This window comes from Adiantum capillus-veneris, chromosome 9 (genome assembly GCF_014529385.1).
Source record: "Adiantum capillus-veneris isolate H3 chromosome 9, ASM1452938v2, whole genome shotgun sequence".
NCBI classification, from domain to species: Eukaryota; Viridiplantae; Streptophyta; class Polypodiopsida; order Polypodiales; family Pteridaceae; genus Adiantum; species Adiantum capillus-veneris.
Genome location: NC_140939.1, coordinates 17,977,165 through 18,001,167, shown reverse-complemented (window position 1 = coordinate 18,001,167; position 24,003 = coordinate 17,977,165). Strand labels below are relative to the sequence as shown.

At 44.1% G+C, this 24,003-nt stretch overlaps 1 protein-coding gene across 2 annotated transcripts in view; it reads right to left on the bottom strand.

Moving 5' to 3' along the window:
- Positions 1-19,184, bottom strand: part of LOC147450178 (Putative methyltransferase family protein) — a 69,596-nt gene extending 50,412 nt beyond the window's left edge. For both annotated transcript variants that reach the window (XM_086520669.1, XM_086520670.1), the window contains exons 1-3: positions 19,057-19,184; positions 18,872-18,976; positions 18,537-18,623 (exon numbers count right to left, since the gene is read on the bottom strand). In XM_086520669.1, the coding sequence (XP_086376795.1) occupies positions 18,537-18,623; positions 18,872-18,976; positions 19,057-19,128 (264 nt within the window). In that variant the 5' untranslated portion in view covers positions 19,129-19,184. The remainder of the gene's footprint in view (positions 1-18,536; positions 18,624-18,871; positions 18,977-19,056) is intronic.
- Positions 19,185-24,003: the final 4,819 nt, after the last annotated feature.

The window sequence follows — 24,003 nt, the reverse complement described above, 5'->3', positions numbered from 1 at the left end:
TTGCGCCGCAATTCACGGAGATTCCGTACGCAACCCTACCACGTCAGCCTGTCCAGGATTTTTCCGTACCAGCCTGCCACGTGTCACTATCCGGGTCTACTGCCACGTGTACTGCAGTGTGTCCAGGGCCATGCCATGTCACCCATTTATGACAAAGGCAAGATCCGAGAAGCTATGAACACCTCGGGAGATGCTCAATGGCACATCACCCAGAGGATGTACAACAGAGACCCAGATCACCCTAGCGTTTTTCAGTTTTCAGCAGACAGCCCAGCGTTTTCAGTTTTCAGCTTTAGCCTCGCGAGAACCCCCTCCCACCCGGTTGCAGATCCTCGCCAGATTCCCCATCTAGTCCCAGATCAGCCAACGTTTTTGCATTTCAACATTAGTGCAACTCAGGGTTGCAGATCCAAGCCGCAGTGCCGCCACAGTAGCAAATCCCTAGCAGAGCATCTAGCGTTTTCAGTTTTCAGCATTGACGCCGTCATCGTTGACATCGTCGTCGTCGTCGTCGCCGCCGCAAATCCCTATCTTGACGACCCCTATCTTGACAACGACACCTTCGTAATCGTCATCGCAGATCCCGAACTTGATGATGACATCATCGTCGTCGTCGTCACAGTGGTCATCGTCGTCGTCTCCATCGTCGTCGTCATAGACATAGCCGTCATCTACTACCACAGCATCAGTACCCATTAGCATCAGCATCATTGTAGTAGCATTTGTGCAAGAATAAAGAAAGTACTTGCTCTGGTAACAGAGCAAGGGAGCCCTTGAGGGTTGGGATCTGACATCCCTGTGTCGTCTCTTTTCTCTCTCTTGTCTTTCTTTTAGTTCAATTCAGTCTCCCAAGTGAAGCATAGTATCCCTTGTGTTTGTGTGCGGAGTACTAGATCCGAGCAAAATCCTTATTCTCTTCCGCTGCACCTGACATTAGTATTAGAGCTCTGTGTGCGTAACACCTGATATTGGTATCAGAGCTCTGTGCGTGCTTCAACTTCGTGAACTCAAGGGAGGAACCTAAAGAAGAATCCCAAAGAACCTCTTCCCTTTTTTTTCCTAAAGAATCTTTGAGTCCCGACCATGGACTTACCAGATCCCATATTCATTGCCATAGGAAGATCGACATTGAGTACACGACAACCCAGATCTTGAGTACCAAGATCTCCTAGCCTTGCATGCGGATATGGAAGGAGTTGGAGACAGGATCCCTAACCTCTTCTGCATTTGAATTCGCATGTAGCGTGCATCCACTTCCATCGACAAGAAACCCTTGGATTTTTCTTCCAGTACCCTTACCTTTCAGCTTCACCCGCAATGTTTTCACGACAAGATTGTTCGGGTGGTAGTGCTTGCTTGCAGGCAGAGTCAGCACGAAGGCTGGTATTCTACGAAAGTAGTAAGGCTACCTAGTAACTCGTATGGTAGGTGTTTGCATCGCAACAATACCTACATCCGTAGTATCCACCCGTTTGGAGCATAGTTACAGGGAATGGCCATTTTCAAGTCCTCGTTCCCCGTTCCCATCCCAATTTCAAACATGAGTATCCGAAACAGGGAATGGCATTTCATGCATGTTGCCATTCCCCGGGTAACTATGGTTTGGAGGAATTTTCATTGGTGATGCATCCACAGCATCAGAAGCATTCAACAGTCAGCATCAGAAGTACAGATAGAAGTTCTGCAGTTGTGCCTCACTTTTAGCAAGGGGGGATGTCACGTGCGCACTTCACTTGCGCTACGTGGACATGCTTCTGCCATAGTCTAGCATGAGTCTTATCTTAGGACTTAGCCTGGCACCTTTATGAGCCTCTAGCAGGACGTGCATGTCCAGGCCAATCGCACTTGCATACCCTCTCTTGCACAGAACAATTATCCCATCATGAGCATTTTCCAAAGCATAGAACCCTTTTTTCCAAAGTACACATTTTTCTTATTTTAATAAGTGACTTTTGTTGAAAAAGTAGGGCAATTTGCTAAAGATCTATAAAAGAAACCCATTGGGCACTCAGTAGAAGCAGAAGAAGCAGGGACACAAGGAGGCAAGCACCCAACAGTCAGGCAGCACCTCAACAGGAGCCCTAGCGTTTTTCTCAAGAAGAAGAAAACCCAGATCAACCTGGCATTTTTAGTTTTCAATAGACAGCCCAGCGTTTTCAGTTTTCAGCTTTAGCCTCGCGAGAACCCGCTCCCACCAGGTTGCAAATCCTCGTCAGATTCCCTATCTAGTCCCAGATCAGCCTAGCGTTTTCAGAATTCAACCAGATAAGCCAGTGTTTTTGCATTTCAGCATTAGTGCAACTCGATGGTTGCAGATCCAAGCCACAGTGCCGCCACAGTAGCAAATCACCAACAGAGCATCTAGCGTTTTCAGTTTTCAGCATTGACGCCGTCGTCGTCGACATCATCACCGTCATCGCACATCCCTATCTTGACGACGACACCTTCGTCATCGTCATCGCAGATCCCGGACTTGATGTCGTCATCGTCGTCACAATCGTCATTGTCGTCGTCGAGTACCACAGCATCAGTACCCATTAGCATCAACATCATTGTAGTAGCATTTGTGCAAGAATAAAGAAACTACTTGCTCTGGCAACAGAGCAAGGGGACCCTTGAGGGTTGGGACCCGATATCCCTGTGTCGTCTCTTTTCTCTCTCGTCTCTCTTTCTTTCAGTTCAGTTCAGTCTCTCAAGTGAAGTAAAGTATCCCTTGTGTTTGTGTGCAAAGTACTAGATCCGAGCAAAATCCTTACTCTCTTCCGCTGCACTTGACAACTGCCCTAGGGAAGACGACTGAAAAATCCATCTAGCTATGCACACCTCTCTCTCTCTCTCTCTCTCTCTCTCTCTCTCTCTCTCTCTCTCTCTCTCTCTCTCTCGGGGGATCTTGGCTTTATATAGGACAGTGGTGGGGCGGGTATGCACTATTGAGGGCATGTATGACTTGGTCTACTCCACTATTGGGGTGAAGCAAGGATGCCCCCTATCTCCGACTCTATTTGGGATGTATGTGGATGAGTTTTCAAACTATGTAGAGCGAGAGGGAGAGAGAGGTGCTCAGCTAGCAGGGACATGGATTCCGTTGTTGTATCTTGATAATATTGTGTTGATTTTAAATTCTCCGGAGGGGATGCAGCGTCATTTGGATGCATTACCTATGTTTGCCCAGGATAGTGGAATGTCAGTGAACCTTGGTAAGACCAAGGTAATGGCAAGGTTGTAAGGTACGTAGTATTCGGTACGTGTTCGGTACGTACTGTACGTTGTACCGTATGGATTGGGCCATAAGGTACGTAAAATTCATAGTATATTTTTTAAAAGCTAAAAATACAAAGAATTTCAAATTTATATACAACCTATCTAGTTTAAAAACACTGCACAATACTTAAACATAGCCACAACTTTCAAAAAACACTTAAAATCACCCCACAAGTTAAGTAACCGCTAGATAACTCTGCAACACAATTAACGCACACTTCCAAGTTGAATACAAAACTTACAATCTTTCGCGAGGTCAGGACTCTAGAGTGCCTCCTTGCAGACTCCAAACACAAAGAGAGGGAGGGAGGGAGGGAGAAAGAACCTTATCGGTGGCGGCAAATCCTTCCTTGGTCTCTGTGCAAAGACTCTGTTCTACTCTCTGATTCTCTGTTGTGATAATAACCAGTATAGGATAGGTGGACTTATTAAAGGCCTCGCCCACCTAATCCGACCACGGGGAATAGGCATTGTTGGCGATTTTTTTTTTTCCAGAGGGGTTTTTTTTTTTTTTTTTTTTTTTTGGGTGGGTACATACGGAATCATACGGTGCGTACGGATACCGTCGGACGTACCGTACGGTACGGAACCATACCGTACGTACGTACGGAAACAACCTTGGGTAATGGTGTTTAACACCACGGCACACTAGGTTAGGAGGTCAGCTCCCACCTTTACGTATGGTCGAGAGACTGTGGAGTATACAGATGTAGATACCTATCTTGTTAGGTGCAGCGAAATGATTGTTTGCGCTTTGCTCAAGATGAGTGCTCCGAACTGTGCTCAAGGTTCCTTTTAGTTCTTATGGAAGGGAGAGCCTTCCGTTCTTAATGGAAAGTGCTATGATCACAAACAAAGTGAATGGACACTGTGCGTGCAAGTGTATGAGACTGAAAGATAGAGAGAGAAGAGAGATACGACACCAGAGACGTAAAACCCTCCTCCGAAGGCCCCACTCTCGTCGGCGAGAGTGGTCTACTATTGATTGCACAATCTGGTACAAACGGTATGCATGAGACTGATGCAAGTCTAGGCTATGTCGACGATGACGACGGTGATGACGAAGTCGACCTCACGGCTGAAATCTGCAATCTTTCTACTGCTGTCCAAAAACGCTATGCGTTGAAATCTGCAAATGTTCTATCTGCTGAATTCTGACTCTATGTTGGTGACGATGTCGATGACGACGATGCGACGACGACGTGCTGAAAACGCAGATGCTGAAATCTGCGTTTTCCGGGCTAAAATTGTAAACCTTGCGGAAACTGACCGTGCAGCGAGGAACTGCTGCGGGAAGGTGAGATCTGCGAGGTTCGGGACTTGATCAGCGATATCTAACTGCTGAAAACTGAAAACGCTGATGGTTCTTTAGTTTCCGTCGCGATGATGGTGCAAACGCCGGGGCTGATCTGCAACCAAAAACGCTAGGGCTGAATTCTGGTGTTTCTGTCACCGTGATTCTGCAGATGCAAAAACGCTAGGCTGATCTGTTGGGGTCTTGTCGCCATGGCTCTGCAAATGCAAAAAGCTGGCTGATCTACGGTGGTCTAATCCAAAAACGCTAGGCTGTTGCTTGGGAGCAAAAACGCTAGGTCACTCGGGGGGTTCTGCGGGGGTTCTGCTGAAAGGTGCCTGTTGAGCATGTGCTCTTGCTGAATCTTCTGCCATTTAGTGCTAACTTGGGTTTGCTTATATATTAACATAGCAAAATTGCCCTACCTACTTTTGTTGGAAAGTCACTTAAAAATAATAAGTGAAAATACCAAAAATAGGGAAAATAGGCTAAATGCACTGGAAAATTCCCCTGACTGAATCTGATGGATTCTTAAGGGAATATTGATGATCATGCTGTGTGCAACCAAAGGATATGCATCTACACTAAGTGACTGGGCATGCACGGTCTACGAATAGACTCACAAAAGTGCCAGATCACTTCCAATCTAGACTGACTGGAATGACTGAACCCTGATCATGCTGTAGCTTGTCCACGGACACAGGGTTGGATGTGTCACGTGGCATATCTTGGGGTGGTCTTCAGTGTGGTCGAGTATTCTCCTTGAGGAGAGCAGCGAAGACAAGACTAAAGGCTTACGCAGAATTAAGGAGACTAGAGAGGATGTCTTTCAGGAACCTTGAACAAAGCTCTGGCTGTTTGACACTCTAGTGGCTTCAGCTATGCTTTATGGAGTTCAGATATGGGGACCCCCGGTGGATCAGCATGGCAGATCTCGTAGTGCTGATGGATGGAAATGTATGGAGAGGCCTCTAGTCTCTATGATTTCTCGGATTATTCGGGTTAAGGCCTCAGTGCCACATAACATTATTTGAGCCGAGCTAGCTCCTTCTCCTCTCATGGTCGAGGCACTTAATAGATCACTATCTTTATGCACAGTTTATGGGACCTCCTCATAGACAGATATGCTCGGTTAGCCCTTGAGTCCTCCAGATAGCTAGCGTTGCAGGGAAATACAACATGTTGGTATGGACAAATGACATCATGGTTTCAGATACATGCGTTCCGCATGGACAGATTGCCTCCGTTCCAGTACTCCTTGGATGCACCCTCCCTCTCTATCACAGGGACAAAGTCACTAGACTCATATGTCAAGATCTGATTCAGCTAGTGTAAGGTGCAGCAAAAGTGAATGTTGAACTTTGCTCAAGATGAGTGCTCCGAACTATGCTCAAGGGTTCCTTTTACTTACGGAAGGAAGAGCCTTCCGTTCCTTTAGCAAGAGAGTGCAAATGATCACAAACAAAGTGAATGACACTCTGAATGAAGGTGCTGAGACTGTGAGAGAGAGAGAGAGAGAGAGAGAGAGAGAGAGAAGAATACGACATCAGACGGTTCTCAAACCCTCCTCCAAGGGCCCCCCTCTCTATGGCAAGAGAGGTCTATGCTATTGATTGCACAAATCTGGTACAATGGTCTAGATGCAATGGACTTGCTGACGATGTCAATGACAATGATGACGACGATGAGGACGGGCTGAAATCTGAAAATGCTAGGGCTGAAATCTGCAAATGCTGACTTTCTGCTGAATACTGACATTGTGTCTGCGATGGCGACAACGAGACGTGCACTGAAAACGCAGATGCTGGACAGCGGCTGAATATGAAAACGCTGGCTGATCTGACGGTACGGCGAGGATATGCTGCGGGTAGGTGAGATCTGCAAGGCTAGGGGCTGATCTTGCGGTGTCTAAGTGCTGAAAACTGAAAACGCTGATGCTATGGGTTGATCTAACGCCGGAAAACTACAAAACGCTAGGTCAAGTCTGCAACTAAAAACGCCAGAGGAATTGCTATCTACTAACGCCAAGGCTGATCTGGTGCTGCTGAAAATGCTAGGCTGAAACTGCAACCAAAACGCTAACTGCTCTGCTATTGGCTGGAAACGCTAGGCGTCCTACCGGTCTTGCTGAGAAGGTGCATTGTAAGTTGATGGAACTTCTGTTGCCTCTTCTATCAGAAAGTGCTAGCGCTAGGTTTCTTATATACTGACTTAGCAAAATTGCCCTACCCAGTTTTCCAACAAAAGTCACTTATTAAATAATAAGTGAGAAATGGATAAACAGAGAAAATGGGTCCTGTGCACTGTAAAATGCTCATGATGGGTACTAATTGTCGTGCTAATGATCATGCTGTGGGCAACAAGAGAATATGCAACTACTTTAAGTGCTTGGGCATGCACGGCCTACGCACAGGCTCACAAAGGTGCCAGAACACTTCCTAAGCTGACCTGGACCTGAAGTAGCTTGTCCACATGCACACAGGGTTAGATGTGCACGTGACACCCCCTCTTTTTCAAAGTGAAATACTGGTACCGAACGAGGGAGTGCGACAACAATTCCTCGAATCCAACGAAGAACACTTCGCCCACCCACTCTGATGCGTAGGTTGTGCGATACTTGAACTTCATGAAGGTCTACAATGCTTGTTTCTTTGGGCCGCGCCGAAAGCGACACAAAGTGATCTATGGGGGCTTCAATGCTCCAACTGCGTCTATGGACATAAGTCCACCTTCTTCAAGCATCTCCGAGGAGGAAATTTCCTGAAACCATTTCCAATACAAAATCATGAACATACCCATTCCATGTAGAGTGACTGGAAAAATACTATGCTTCCTAAATGACTGTGCATGCAATGCAGATGAACAACGTGATAGAGTGCCAAACCGTTCACCAAACACACGCAAAAAATGAGATCTAAACTTGACTTTTCGGCCTAACCCTATCAATTGTGGCAAATCACAATGAAAATGCCGATGCTTGATGGACAATCTTTCTTGTGCTCTTTCTGAGACTGTGTCATGCCAAGGAAGAGACATGGAATGTGAATTCCTTGAATGCAAACTTTTGTTCTTTTTGAGAGTGATCCGCATACATCAGTGCTCATCCATGAGTGAATCATGTGCATCGTACAATACGGCATGCCTAAGGAAAAGGGAACACGTAAAGACGGTGACAAAAATACACGAAACCGTCACGAATGAAACACTCGAACAATACGTGCTGACTAATCATGCGAACACACAATACTTCTTGAGTGGGTTCTTTGGACCTTGACTCGAGAGCCAAGATCGGTTTTGCGTGATTGATCGTATCTGCAATGAGGTTAGCTTCACTAGAAAAATCATCATCTAAACCATCATCCTTGTGAACAATCACATCTCGATCATGCAAAACATGTGTGTCGTGCTTTGGAGAAGAAAACGCTGAGAGAGTCTACTTCTCCTGTTCTTTTTCGGGTTCCGTTTCATGTGTCTTTTCTTGTTCGTTGTCATGCAACAAATCATGCTTCTCTAGAATGAGACTACGTGTTTTATCCTCGTCCAAAACATGAGAGTGAGAGATTAGTGACATAGATGGTATCTTAGTGTCACATTGAAGAATCACAAGAGGTGCTCCTTCAACTACGAAACTGAGAGTGTTTTCTTTCCGACAAACTTGTGGATTATGACCTTTAAACCACTTAATGCCAAAAATCACATCGTATCTTGAGAGAGAAGAAATCACAAACTTTCGACGAAAACGAACATTTTGAATGGACACGGTCACATCAGGACATTCATGCGTAAATGAAGAGTGCATGCCACGAGCAAACCAAGAAGCCGCAATGCATACCACCAGAATCAAAGAACCACAATGCGTTGACCATTCACATAATGTCACAAAGTGATGACGTGGCAGACAGCAAAAACCCTAAAATTCCTGCAAGCCCTAATTTCTGCCAGAAACACTAATTTCCGGAAATCGCGGAGGCTAAAAAAAAAAATGGAAAATGATGAGCGACGCGAATTTTGCTTTTGCTTTTTTTTTTATAAAAAAAAAGAGAAAAGACTCTCTAAGAGAGAGAGAGAACTGATGCTTTTGATTTTAAAAGCTTTTGGGGCTCTGCTTTTGGGCATCCCTTGTAATCTTTAAATTAGTGGTGAGGGCCTCACTTCTCAGGGCATCTAGACGCAGAGTCTGAGAGTGAAACCCTAACCGCTCTCTTGTACTTTGATGATTGATTAATATAAAAAGAAATACCGAAAGGGGTGCCAGTCTTTGGGGCCAATATCTCTAGGCACGGAACTCCGCCGGGCCAGTGCAAATCTATTGTGATCTGTGAATTGTTTTGAAGTGGTTATTTGGTGCTGTCACGGTTGATTCTTGACTTGGAGTGTCCAAGTCTGTTACAGTGGTATCAAAGCACGGCCGATTTCTCTTCTACGGGAAATCCGATCTCCGAAATTTTTTTCCGCGGCACCTATGGCTTCAGGCATTGATCAGTCGACTCCCTCTGCATCTGGAGATGCGGGCTGGGATCACAACGAAGATTCAGACAGAGAGTATGGCGCGCCTCGGCCTACTCAAGCGGAGCAAAGAGAGATGCAGCGTCGTCAATTGATTGGCGATGCAACAAAGATGATGCTCAATTTTGCCAAGGATCCGAAGATGGCAAAATATATGAACCAGACCTCTTTGGAAGAGGTACAGATGGAGTGGCAGAGAACCACAACACCACTCCCGAAACCCGCTCTCAAACGCGTCAAGTTTGAAGGCCTACCCAGTTCTTCTTCTTCTTCTTCTTCTTCTTCTTCTTCTGACAGTTCTTCTAGCTCTTCAGACTCGAGCGAAGAAGACAGGAAAAGCAAAAAGCAAAGCAAGAAACAAAGCTTCGGAAAGGGCAAGAAAATGGCAAAGAAGGCTATATCTCGCCCAGAGACTGACAGTTCTACTGAGGACTCCTCTACAGACAGCTCAGATTCCGATGACGGAAAGTTTTATGCGAACAAGAAGAATTTTTACAAAGCCAACCAATATGACTTTCTCGAAGATGAAAGCAAGAAAGTCCGAGAGTTTAAGGAAGGTGGCCACTCGATCAAGTTTGATACTTTTTCAGGATACTCAGATGCTTCGAAGGCTTTGTCTTTTATACAGCAATTTGACATCGCTTTCGCGGGAGGACGCTATTCAGAGCACTCCAAGATTCGGAGAGCTGCCTCTTACTCTAAGGGGAATGCTCGCACTTGGTGGTCCACGCTTCTTTTAAACAAGAGTGCGCCAGTTAAATGGCTGAAATTTAAGAAGCTTTTTATTTCTTCTTGGTTGACGCAAGAATATGAACTAGATGTACGAGCTGCTTGGAACCATCTTCGGATGACCAAGAAAGATACAATCAATGCTTATTGTGAAAGATTCTGGAGCTCTTTTCTACCCGCCTCTTCATTCAAGAAGATCTCGTTCAGAGAACAGATTGAGCGGTTTACCTTGGGTCTACCTACAGAGATCCGAGATCACTGCTTGAAACAGAAGTCAGCTTCTATTCAGGAGTTGATGAGTCATGCGAAGCGGAGCTTTGCCATTCACTCTGGCAGTCTGACCTACCCCAAGGATGAGGCCATGACACAACGAGCAGAACAGACTTCTGGGAATGAAGTAGAAAGAAAAAAGAGCAACCCAGAGAAAAATGATGCACGACCCAAGCTTACTCCTGAGGAGAGAGCTCGCTTCATCAGAGAGGGGAAGTGCTTTGGATACGGGGAACATGGACATATCTCCGCGAAGTGCCCTAAAAAGGCACAGAACCAACAGAATGATAAGAACGAGGACAGGTCTGAGAGTTCGAGAGCAGCTGAGGAATGTGGCAGAAAAGGCAGATAGAAAAGCAGAGCTGGTACCACATGGCGTGGGACCTGCACCGAATCTAATGAATGAAAGTACAAACTTTGCCGCTTTCGGGGCAAAGTGAAGGATCAGGAAGCTCTTTTGAAGGAGCCAAGGCCAACTTCTTTTCACTTGGAATTGGCGGCTCGATTTGGAACTACGCCCGACAGACTGACGCCACAGGCGGAGGTAGTTCGACTGGCACCCGCATGGGATGTTGCCATTACACCGAGCATTGGCAAACTTCGTTTGCAATGACAGGGGTGTTCAGGGCACGCGAGTGACATTCTACTCAGGATCCCTTGGTACCACAAGAACTACGCCGTGGTTGACTATCGGGCCGAGAAAGCGACTTTGATAAATGAAGGGCTTAGAGATTGTACTTGATGAACTTCAGTTTTCTTACTCATTCTTTTGGGAGAACTGAACGCTAGATAAAGGTTGAATATCTTTTGACCTGATCAAAAGAACGCCAAGATTTTTTTTTCTCCACACTCATACCGATTGCTTTTCAGAGGGCCTGAAGATCAAACCATTGATCTGATACCTGGAAGCACACCACCGAATCGGCCACCTTATCGTGTGAGCCGAGTACAGAATGAAAAGATTATGAACCCAGTGAAAGACCTCTTGGAAAAGGGTCTTGTCCAGCCTAGTACTTCACCGTATTGCTCTCCAGTGTTGTTGGTTTTGAAGAAAGACGGATCTTGGAGAATGTGCATCGATTATAGCGCTCTCAACAAAATCACCATCAAGAACAGATTTTCGATTCCTAGGATCGATGATATACTTGACAGGTTACAGGGATCCTCGTGCTTTAGCAGGATTGACTTGAAGAGTGGATATCATCAGATCAGGATAGCGCCAGGAGATGTCTACAAGAGAGCTTTTCGGACGACTTTTGGGTTATTTGAGTTTTTGGTGATGCCTTTTGGCTTAACCAATGCTCCTGCGACATTTAACCGGATGATGGACAGGATTTTTTGAGAGTACAGGCAATTTGTTGGCACTTTCTTTGACGACATCATTGTTTTCTCCAAGAATGAGGCAGAACACAAAGATCATATGCTTCAAGTCTTTCAGGCATTACGAGATCACACGCTAGTGATTAATGCAAAGAAAAGTGAATTTTTCCTACAAGAGATACACTTTTTGGGACACATTGTGTCAGCAGCAGGAGTGCAAATGGACACGGCCAAGATAGAGACTATCCGTGATTGGCCCGATTTGAGGAATGTCCATGAAGTTAGAAGCTTCTTGGGACTGTGTTCGTACTACAGGCAGTTTATACGAAAGTTTGCAGAGGTTGCTTCCCCTTTGCATACCTTGACACAGAAAGGAGTACCTTTTTTCGTGGGGACCCACAGAGGTGACTGCCTTTCGGACAGTGAAAGAGAAATTGACTACGGGACCTATTTTGACTTTGTCGGACTTGCAGAAGTCATTTGAAGTATATTGTGATGCTTGTGGTCGTAGTCTAGGTGCGGTCTTGATGCAAGAAGGCCATGTCATAGCTTACGAGAGCCGTTTGTTCTCTAGGCCGGAGATGACAGCACAGATTTATGAGAAAGAGCTTTTGGCGGTTATCCATGCTCTTACTCAGTGGCGGCATTACCTACTCGGAGCGGATTTTACTGTCTTTACAGACCATCAGAGTTTGCGCTACTTCTTGTCACAGAAGCAGCTTTCGGAAAAGCAGATGCGGTGGGTGAACATCTTGTCATAGTTCCACTTCGAGATTGTCCATGTGCAGGGACAGAAGAATGTGGTGGCAGATGCTTTGTCTCGGAAACCGTTGGTTCTGGCTATTTCCGCGATACATCATAGGAGCTTTGAGGATATGGTCGATCAGTATGCCACAGATACATATTTTGCAGATATTTTCACACGGCTACGGGATGGCGAGACAGTAGCTGGATACTCCCTTCGGGAAGGCTACTTGATGAAAAAGACTATGTTGTGCATTACACAGCCGTTGAGGGAAAAGGTTATGACTGATTGCCACTCTCCACCTTTTACGGGTCACCGCGGCATTGCTACCACCATGAAAGGGGTAGAGAGATATTTCTTTTGGCCGAGACTCAAGAAAGATGTGGAAGAGTTTGTGCGCAGTTGCTTGGTATGCCAGAAGGTCAAGTTTGACAGGCATAAGGCACAGGGATTGTTACAGCCTTTACCCATACCCACCCGCCCCTGGGAAAATATTGAAATGGATTTCATTTTTTTGATCTCTCGAGAATACAGAAAGATCACGATGATTTTCCGATTACATGGCACGCCTGAGACGATTGTCTCCGACAGAGACCCCAGATTTATGAGTTTGTTTTGGAAGGCAATTCGGGAGAACATTGGCACGCGGTTGCAGTTCTCGTCATCGTTCCACTTGCAGACTGACGAATTGCCAATTCAATGATTTTAGATTTATTCAAGTCTTGTATCTCGGATCAGAAGACTCAATGGGAAAAGAACTTACCTTTGGTGGAATTTGCCTACAATAACACGATACACTCTTCGACGGGGAAGACGCCATGTGAGATTGTTGAAAGTGCTGCGAAGGTTCCATCCTTCCTGAGCACGAAAGATTAGATATTTGAAGCGGATGAATATTCGCGAGATTTGGATACTGCTTTTGCCAAGGTTCGCGAGACTTTGCAGGAGTCTCAAGAACGACAGAAAAAGGCAGCGGATCGCCATTGTCGCGACTTGAAACTGAAGGAGGATGATTGGGTGCTCTTACTTTTGAAAAGGCACGCCTAAGAAAGAAAAAGGGAAAGGAGAGGCTTTTTCCAAAGCTTAGTATGTGATACTACGGACCTTTCCAGAGTACTGAAAAGATAAATGATGTCTCCTTCCGATTGAAACTGCCAGATACTTGGAGGATTCACAATGCATTGCATGTGAGTCCCTTGAACCCTATTAAGGGTGATGTGCCTGATGATGGGGAGCCTGATGAGCAACCCGCAGTGGAAGAAAACAAGGAGATCCTTGTTCCTGAACAGATTTTGGCACATAATGATGCGAAGAAAGGTAAAGTCTGAAGGCGGTTCTTGGTTTAGTTCAAGAACTTTCCTGCATTTGATGCGAAGTGGATGGAGGAGGAGGACCTAGCAGATACTCCTCGGATTGTGAAACTTTACCTCGATGCTTTGGTTTAGCATAGTCTACTCCAAACGGAACCCAGAATTCAGCTTGGCCGGAGATCTGGTGCAGTGGGATGCACAAGAGGGGAGTTACTCCACTCCTTTGTCAACAGATGCCTCGATTTTGATACTAAAGTCACTGATGTCTCTTTGAGCAACAGGGATACTGAGAGCTGACATTATTCTGCTGGATGACTTTATGAAATGGAATTCCTGATAATGATACTGATTTGTTCTTGACTTCTTGTGAGTGCAAGGACTGATGCTGAAATTACTGCAGCATTTTGGTCTGATTGATCTCGAATAGACATGGTTGCAATAGGGGTTAGTCAATCGGACATCGATGAGGTCCCGATTGGACCTAGATGTGATTGCTAGCTACATTGCCGATAAATCATGGTCTAAGATCCGAATGAATGTTGAATGTCATGTGATGTCTGGTGATGTCCTGTGATATTCTGCTAAGACGGTTTATGGCTTTTGTCGGTTTTGCAGGCGTAATCGCGGTCGATTACAATGCTTTCAAGAGGGAGATATGTCACAAAGTGATGACGTGGCGGACAGCAGAAACCCTAATTTCTGCCAGAAACCCTAAAATTCCTGCAAACCCTAATTTCTGTCAAAAACCCTAATTTCCGAAAATTGCGGAGGCTAAAAAATAATAATAATAAATTTTTTTTTGTTTTTTGGAAAATGATGAGCGACGCGAATTTTGCTTTTGCTTTTTTTTTATAAAAAAAAAGAGAAAAGACTCTCTAAGAGAGAGAGAGAGAACTGATGCTTTTGATTTTAAAAGCTTTTGGGGCTCTGCTTTTGGGCATCCCTTGTAATCTTTAAATTAGTGGTGAGGGCCTCACTTCTCAGGGCATCTCGACGCAGAGTCTGAGAGTGAAACCCTAACCGCTCTCTTGTACTTTGATGATTGATTAATATAAAAAGAAATACCGAAAGGGGCGCCAGTCTTTGGGGCCAATATCTCTAGGCACGGAACTCCGCCGGGCCAGTGCAAATCTATTGTGATCTGTGAATTGTTTTGAAGTGGTTATTTGGTGCTGTCGCGGTTGATTCTTGACTTGGAGTGTCCAAGTCTGTTACACATAACCATAACAATGCATGAGAGATGCATCGGCATGATCGTGAGAAACTTGAGACACATTAGTGTGCTGCCTAATTGCATTAATAGAAGATGTGAATTCTGTGGGTTCCTTTGTGGGTTCTTTATGTTCGTTCTTAGGACAATCTCGTCTTATGTGACCCTTAGTGTGACATTGATAACATCTACCTTCCTTAGAATAAATGACTTGTTCTTCCATCGTTATGTATCCTCCTACAATTCCTGCTGCGGCTTTTTCATCTGCTTTACTTTTAGATTCATTTTGAGAGTTCTTTTCCGAAGGATTAGAGGAAGATTGACTAAAAGAGTTACCATTCTTACCGTTCTTACCGTTCTGTGGGTTCTGAGGAGTCTGAGAGGTACTGTGAGAAGACTTTGTTCTCCTTAGGCTTTCCTTTGTTGTGCTTCATCTCTTGTGCGAGAGCAATCGTTACCACCTTGTTGAGATCGATGGGATCGAGTACTTCGACATCAAACTTGATATACTCATCCAATCCATAAAGGAATCCCTCTTTGTGCTCATCATCCGATTTGCGTAATTGGGTACCGAGCTGCAAAACACGATTAGAGAAAGACATAACGGACATATCATTTTGCTTGAGACCGCACCAATCGTCTTTCAACCGCACTAGGTATTGAGGTTGCATAAACCGCGCCCTGAGCTTGTCTTGGAAGTCGGCCCAATTGAAGGAAAGGGGCACGCCTTCTTCGGCTTCCTCTAGGTGTACGGTTAACTGTGCTTGCCAAGCGCGATGTTGCTAATTGGACTATTTTCTTATTTTTAATGATTAAATCTCTTTTTTATGATATTTTATTATGTGCATTAAGAACTGTTAAAAAGATTGTAGCTACAGGAACGGACAACTCTGATGTGTCATTTGATGGGTGACGGTAAACATCGCGAAGGAGTTTCCGTAAGTTCGGGTTAAAGGGCCGGGTTACGAGTGCCTCTGATGCGTCACATGATGGGTAACGGGTGCATCAGTAAGGGGGCATCCTGTAGGCTAAGGAGGAAATCCGAACTGAGTAAGAAAATACGCGTAAGAACACAAGCACAAGAATAAAGATGGGTTCAATGAAGCTTTTTACGAAAAGCAGGAACAGTCGCGGAAGGGCAGATGCTTTCCCGCGAGGAGTCTGTGTCTGCATTGCATCTGTGTCATGTCCTGCACCCGGGGACGCTTGGAATGTGTCCGTGTAGCATTGTTTTCACTAACTGAGTGAGTTTTTAACGTTTGAACAGGTTCACACTTTATTTTATAAAGTGGCGGGTCACTTTTAAGTGACCGGCCCCTTTATTAATAAAATAAAGTAGGCAAGGCTCTTATAGAAAAAGCCAGCACTAAAACCAACGCAGGGGGGGCTGAATTGCGATCTCTCGCTCTCCTCTCTCTAGAAAACGTGATTTTCTCTCTCCTCTCTCTAGGAGCGCCAAGCTCTGCTTTTGGACCCCTATTCCTGCCGGGTGTCAGACCCTATAAAAGGGTAGCCAACGTTTCAGTTTGGGGGAGCCGGAAGCAGCAGGAAGTGCAAGCGCTGGGATTCTGGAGCAGAGACTGGCGACGGAATTTGCAAGTGCTCGCGTGACAACTGAGTACGGAGGTTGATTCTCCGAGCAAGGAGCGACAGTTATAAGGTGTTGATACGCATTGAGAATTGCTGCTTTGTGTGGTTTGTTTTGCAAGAATCTCCTGTCTCACGGGAAGGCCCTTCACAGGAAGTACGGCTTCACGCCTAAGTCCCTTACGGGAAAGTACGGCTTCGCGCCTAAGTCCCTCACGGGAAGGAACGGCCTTTAGTGCCCAAGCCCTTTACGGGAAAGCACGACCTTCGGGTCTAAGACTACAGAACGGAGGGGTTTCCTCGGGTTCTCGTGCTTGTATAAGAATTCTCCCTGAATAAAAGAATACTCTTAACGGGGGAGGACCAGCCCATCTTCTGGTCCCCAATACTGTGTCGATCTTCTCCCTTCTCTCATGTTTTCAAAGAATTATAATTTTCAGATTTTCTAAGTGCTCGTGTACGCTCCCGTTTTGTGACACGCGATACCAATTAATAGCATCACCGGCAAGGTACATGGCTGCCGTCAAAACCTTGCTATTTCCTGTTTTCTTAGTTGTCCCAAAGTAAGCATTAAATTGATGCAACCAAGAATGAATAATAGTAGCATCCATCTTACCGTCATACTTACTGAACGTCAACTTCTCAGTAACGGGGTTGTTGGAATCCGCTTCTCGACTTGTGCTACCTGAGAATTCCACCATGTCCTTGAGTGGCTCGGACTTCGAGGTGAGTACCTATAGGACCAACTCTTGCATGCGTTGGTCTCTCTATGCCTCACGATCTAATTCCAAGGCCGCTCGTCTTTCTTCAACCGCCAAGCGCGCTTGCTGACGTTCACGCTCCAAGGCTAACCATCTTTCTTCGCGCTCGCAATCCAAGTCTGTCTTTCTTTCTTCGCGCTCACGATCCAAGATTGCCTTTCTTTCTTCGGCTGCCAAGCGCCCTTGATCACGCTCACCATCCAAGGTGGTGCGTTGCGCCTCTTGTTGTAGCATCATGTCCATCATCGTTTTGACCAAAGCCTCCATAGGATTTGGTACAACCCGTGGCGTAGATGGGGAAGGGGGAGAGTCAAAAAAACCTCATGGTGGGGAAAATTCTTCTTCACCACCTCCATGCTCATCACCTTCACACAAAGTATCCATTCGGCTTTGGGTGATGACCATACACTGAGATCTTGGGTACTTAAGTTCTCGAGGAACTTGGATTCATGAGGTTCTTGGGTTCTTGAGTTTCTTGAGTTCTTGAGGGTTTTTAGCTCTTGAGGTCTTGAGGTTCTTAAGTTCCTTAGCTTGCAATCGGTGTTTGAGAAGGCTTTTCTCTTAGCCGAGCTCGACTCTTCCCTGCGGACGCACCCCTTGGCGGCCTTACACTCACACCAAAATTGCTTTTTCCCACCTCACGTCGAGTGGCCGGCCGCTAAGTGCACGGTCCGCTCTCAATGAGTGAAAAGAGGAACAAGGGAAGGCTGGACAAGCCCTACTTTCTTGGATTACCTCTCACTCTTCAAAAACACGATTAGGAATCGACACGCCCAAGTGGACTTGGGTGCAAAAAAATTCTTGTGGTTCTTTCCTTGAGTAATACTGAAAACTCAGTCAAAACTTTGATACCAATGTTAGGTGCAGCGTAAGTGAATGTTGAACTTTGCTCAAGATGAGTGCTCCGAACTGTGCTCAAGGGTTACTTTTACTTACGGAAGGGAGAGCCTTCCATTCCTTTGGTCAGAGAGTGCAAATAATCACAAACAAAGTAAATGACACTGTGAATGAAGGTGCTGAGAGAGAAAGAGAGAGAGAGAGAGAGAGAGAGAGAAGAATACGACACCAAACGGTTCTCCAACGCACCCCTTAGCGGCCTTGCACTCACACCAAAGTTGCTTTTTCCAACCTCACGTCAATTGGCTAGCCGCTAAGTGCACGGTCCGCTCTCAATGAGTGAAAAGAGGAACAAGGGGAGGCTGGACAAGCCCTTCTTTCTTGGGTTGTCAAATTTTCCTTAAAAGACTTGCAATGAATTCTCAATCCCTTCAGACGAGACTAGACGAGATAACACTGCTGGTAAGATCAACTCAATTTGCTTAGCAGACCAGCTCAGATCCTTCGTACATCAAATCAGATTATTGATTTTGATATGCTTTAATTCAATCAGCATCTATTTGTACCAAGGGCAAAAAAGGACCGTATAGGATACAAGAAAATACAAATGTAGAGTGGCAACACACATAAACAAAGGTAAAAATCTGTCAACTATCAGCATGCTTAATTACAATTGAAAAAATCACAATTCTCAACATGGACAAACCTTTGAATTATTTTCAACGTCTGTCAAAATCACATGAGCTCCAAGTTTTGCAGCAACTATTCCCGGCAGCCCCGTTCCTGCTCCAAGCTGCAGGCCATACAGCTCAATTGCAAGCGACATGTGCCATTGAAAGATTTAATTGCAAAACGAGATGTTTGAGGTGAATATAAAGGCAGTAACTTGGTACAAAAATTGTTATCATGAGCTATTTGAACCCTAAGTACATACTGGAGCTTGTGCATGCGGTGTGTCCCATCTCTAGACAACTAAAGCAAAGCATGCTAAGAACACCATAAACATTTCATTCTGTGATAAGGACAAATGGTAGGTCTTACCTCAAGCACCTGCACACCCGCAAAGCGATCCTTTTGCTGCCATATATATTCAGCAAGAACAATGCTACTGGGCCAGATATATAGCCCGTAATCCTCCTCTATCACCTGCAAAAGGATGGTTACGTATTAACTGTGTGTGTGTGTGTGTGTGTGTGTGTGTTTGGTGGCGGGGGGGGTTACAATACCTCAGAAATGTAAATGGTGGTGTTTGTGAGCTGGGAAGCGTCCCTAAAACGATGCTCGGAAACTCGTATCATATATTTCGCTGCTGCGGGCCTTTAGCTCATTCACATGGGCATAACACTCTTAAAAGGGAAAATTACCAAAATACCCCTCTAATTTGTGAAAATTCCCAAAATGCCCTTCCAATTTAAAAAATTCCCAATATACCCTTGCATAATTGTGGGATGGATTTGCAACAAGTTTTGCATAGTGTAATGTTTATGACAATGGAGATCTATCCTTTACCATAAGCTCACGAATAGAGAAGTTTTTTGTGTTCAAAAATGATGAGCGATTTCATATGAAGAGCTCTCAATAACATCTAAAATCCTAGTTCTATCATCTTCTACTGAAGATAACCAATCTTCCTATGTAGAGTTGCAAAAAAATCCGTTTTTAGAGATGTTTGCGAGGTTAATTAGGGGTATTTTGGGAATTTTGGTAAAATTGAAGGGCATATTGGGAATTTTTGGCCAAATATGAGGGGTGCATAAGGGATCTTTCAAATTTTGAGGGGTATTTTGGGAATTCCACAAAATACAAGGGTATTTTGGTAATTTTCTGAAATGAAAATGACACCGAGAAAGAAAAAAGAAATAAATTATAAAAATTTATAAAAATCAAATCAACTCGAAAAACTTCTCCTCTCTCTCTCATCAAAACAAGGTCCAAGAAGCGAGACTTGACAGCTCAAGTAAGACTGAAAGCACGCAAGGTAGATCATACAAGACATGAAACACATTAGAGCTCTATATTGAGTGTCGACCACTATATCTATTAAAGCAACGACACGTCACCCCTTGGTTTATTTTCAAATAGAACATGACCACGAAGCATTATCAAACAATAGGATGAGTTTTCACATTCAAACATTGATATGATTCATAAAATCTGTAGATACTCGCAAACAACAAAATCATGAAGACAATATCACATATATATGACAACAAACAAAACAAAGTTTACAAAAAACCAACCTTCGGTGTATTTTTAAAGACAAACTCAACAAAACAAAGGTTGTTTTTAAGTAAACTGACAAAGAGTGGGGGGATTTTATTGTAAAATAAGTTAACAATTCAAAAAAATTAGCTAGAAACAAAGAGATTAAAATTTGTCCTTCATTCATTGGTTCATAAAAAGTTTTTGATGGACAAAAAGCAGAAGAAGTATAAAAGAAGTTTTAGACAACATCACATACAAACACTACCCAGGTTTTGACTTACTACCACATTATCCATCAAATAAAGTACAATGCCTCTAGAGTCGAAGCTCATGATGTTAACAAGACGCTATATGAAAGGGTTTGATTTGCTAAGAAAATGTTTAGAACTTCTTGTGAGATATCCCATTTTCCTAGATGGTCTAGAACTTCTTTGACATTTCCCATCGCTACAAGAAGTGTCTGGCCTAGGGTAAGACCGGGTATGCCAAGGGCCAAGACTCACACGCAGTCAAGGGGTGCCATATTTAGTGGGATAGGAGCCTATATATGGTGAGGATGGGTGGAGAGTAGCATGATTGAGCCCTAATGGTCTTACATTGGTATCAGAGCCTAGGGGAGAGGGGTATTGCATGGTTGAATGCATGATACCTCTCTCTCTCTCTCTCTCTCTCTCTCTCTCTCTCTCTCTCTCTCTCTCTCTCTCTCTCTCTCTCTCCAAAAGCCATGGACTTTTGGATACAACATGGTCTAGGAACTCAAGGAGTTCGGTTTAGCCAGTGTGGAGCAAAGTGTTTGCAATTACCTCCACATAGAAGTACATTTCGTACTTGAAGGATGTTCTTCTTACGAACATCCTTATCCGAGACATATTCCACATGTGGAGAATATGAGTCTCTGGGATTGACACTGGCGCCGCTATTTCAAACATGTGTCGCGACAAAGTCCCTAGGTGCTGGTCAAATCCGTTTTATAAACCATTTTAAGCACGTGGTATCAAGAACAATTTCAATGGCCAAAATTTGTCGGATACCTAGTCTAACTTGTTAAGGTACAAGTGTTGCAAAACAACATTAACGGATGGTTGTTTAATGCATACATCAAGGCTATGTGTTGTTAATGAAAATGTTTCGTTGTTTGTACCTAGAAGTGACTTCTGGTTCACATTCTATTATGGTTCACACATTGCAGCAAGGCTTGCAAATGATTGCAGTAGAAAGTATTTAGTTTTCTTTTCATAACTATATAGACTCCTCTTTCATGTGTGCTATGAGCATCATATTTGCCATAAGCATTGGCAAATATGATCATCGATATGCAGGTTCGGATCTGTTTTTACTAAATGCATGCACTCTAGGTGTTATGGGCCCTAGTGTTTAGCAAAGGCCAATTTAGAGCACATTCATGACATAGATCTAACAACCACCAATAGAGGTCATGGCTTGGTTTGGGTGCTTGTGGATCTTTCAAGTTAACCAAAATGGTTATTTATAACATTGTTGATTCCTCAGCCATGTTGTAAGGCATTGTCAACCCTATTTACTAGTCATTTTGGAAGATTTTATGTAAACAGCGGGGAAACACACCTCAATATTGTCATTTATCCAAAGAGGATAGGTAGATTACAAGTGTAATGTTGTGCTAAAGGATATGCGAAGCGCCTACATTAGCACCAAGCAATCCAATTAGCAAGCATGTTTCACTCTAGTTGGAGTTTGCTTACCATAAGGTAAAGCATGTTTGAGACTCGTTTTAATCTCTTTATGTGTAAGTCAAGTTCTCAACCTTGAACACTAGTTGTGGTGGGGTTGTTTAATGATGAAAATTGATAACAAGTCAAGGACTTATATTTTACTAATGAGTTACGTCAGTCGGTTACTTTCATCGAAAGTGAAAAGCGGATGGTGGGACTCCTTAGGCGCTTCACACAATTGTGAACATTTTGAGAAAGGACCGGCATATTCTCCTTCACCAAAATCAGCCCCGTAGGTGCATCAAGAGTTTGCAAATCTCCTACGCTTGCAAGGCATTTGGGTTGAAGCAAAAATGTGTGTCTTCGATTTGTCTGGAAAATGTAGAGAGGCATTCAAAAAGGATCACTTAGTAAGATTGTAAGCGTAAAAACTCTTTAACGATAGCTAATATTCCTTGAACAATTACCTCTATGTCTCATAAATCTCTAGGTTCAACGCTTCCTGCAGCAACAATGGCGGCAGATACTCAATTTAGAACTTGATGTTTAGAACAGCTACCTATAAGCAAATGTGAAAAGCTCATAAAAAATATGGATATTATTGAGTTTTCTAAGGTATGATGGTGTTCGATCAACTTGATGCACATAATGAAGCTCTCTCATAAGCCGGCTTCCTTCGGCAACAGCCAATAAACCACTATCGGCAAGCACTTTGAGCAAAGAGGCACATGCATGACGCAGAAAGCAGAGGGCTACTTCTAGCACTTTGAGCAAAATGTCTTGTTGGAACAAGGAAAGGCAAGTATTAGAGCTAGCACTAATGGATGTAGTTTGCACAAAATCACATGCTAAACAAGGCTAAGCTCTCCTTGGCCATTGATTGTTTGGCCATACATGGTGTGCAATGATGAGAGGGGAGGAGAGAAGCAGTTGCTTGTCATTACTACAGATCCACAAAATTTTCAACGGTGTGAAGAATTATGTAACGTTGTGCCTCATGCAATGTTCGTGATAAAGCCATTACACATAAGCATGGAATGCTAGCTTGGAGAAGGCTTACCGGCAGTTGCAAGAAAACCATGGCGGTTCTCACACATTTACTAGAGTCACACAACCAATTGCTAACTCCTCGCTTGGCCAACTTGCAGGTTGAAAGGAGACAAATGCATGCCCCTCTTGCAATGAGCACATGAGGAGCTCTCAGCTGGCCAACCATATCAACATAGGGGCGTGCAATCTGCGTGCCAATAGCTAATTGCACATGCTAGTTTTTTTCAATGGCCAAAGAAGCGCCTATTGATCGTTGGAATCCAACCCTCTCCCCAGCCGGCCAGCAACAACCCATCATGTTTAGCAATGAACGTGCCTCTCACCTTCCCCATCTAGGTCTAGACCAATCATGTGCTTCGATTCAAGGGTGGCCGACCCCATGTGCTAAAAAATCCAACCTTTAGCCAATCAGTAGAAGCCAGCTTCTATGTTACTGAATTGATGACCGCAGCCTTCATGTGCTAAGGCTATCTGTTTTACAAGGCGCATCTAGAAACCTTTCCACACCCCAGGTGCCCAACACTTGGTCCTGCATGCTACACAAGAAAAGATCACATTGAATAATAGAATCTTTAAAAAAATCTTATCTGAGTATCATCATCACCCACCAGTGCCATTCATGACTTTCTCTTGAGTGCTCAGTGCTCGCTAGAGCACTCACCACTCAATTTATTTTGCTCCAAAATAAATTAGTCCTATTTTTAGCTAGCCAAAAAGAGAAGTCATCTCTATGGATGTCCTTTGCCCTTTGGGCAGGACAAAAAAGAGGCAGCTCATGAACAAATGAAAGAGAAATCTCAATTGAAAATGAGTAAGATACTAAAAAGAAATGTAACCCACTTTTTTTTCAAAAGCTAATCAATCCTTAACCATTTAAAATTGATCATTAATCTGAGCCAAGAGTAGAATCTCAAAACATATCATATCATGCTTCTTTTACAGAGAGAACAAAAAACTCGTATCAAAAGGGTCATTATCTTGAATTAAGACAACACTTCAAATCAAAAACTCATCATCATTTGAGACTTATCCAAAAAACAATCACCCCTAAGCGCCCCCCCCCCCCCTCTCCCTCTTGCCCCGCCTCCATCTCCACATAGTCCTTTATTTGACATGCCAAAAACAATCTTAAACAAGCAAGTTAATAAGGTAGTTCAAAACATACCTCACCTATGTTCTAGTTCTAATTGATCTTAAACAATCTTATCCATTTATGTTGACATGTAC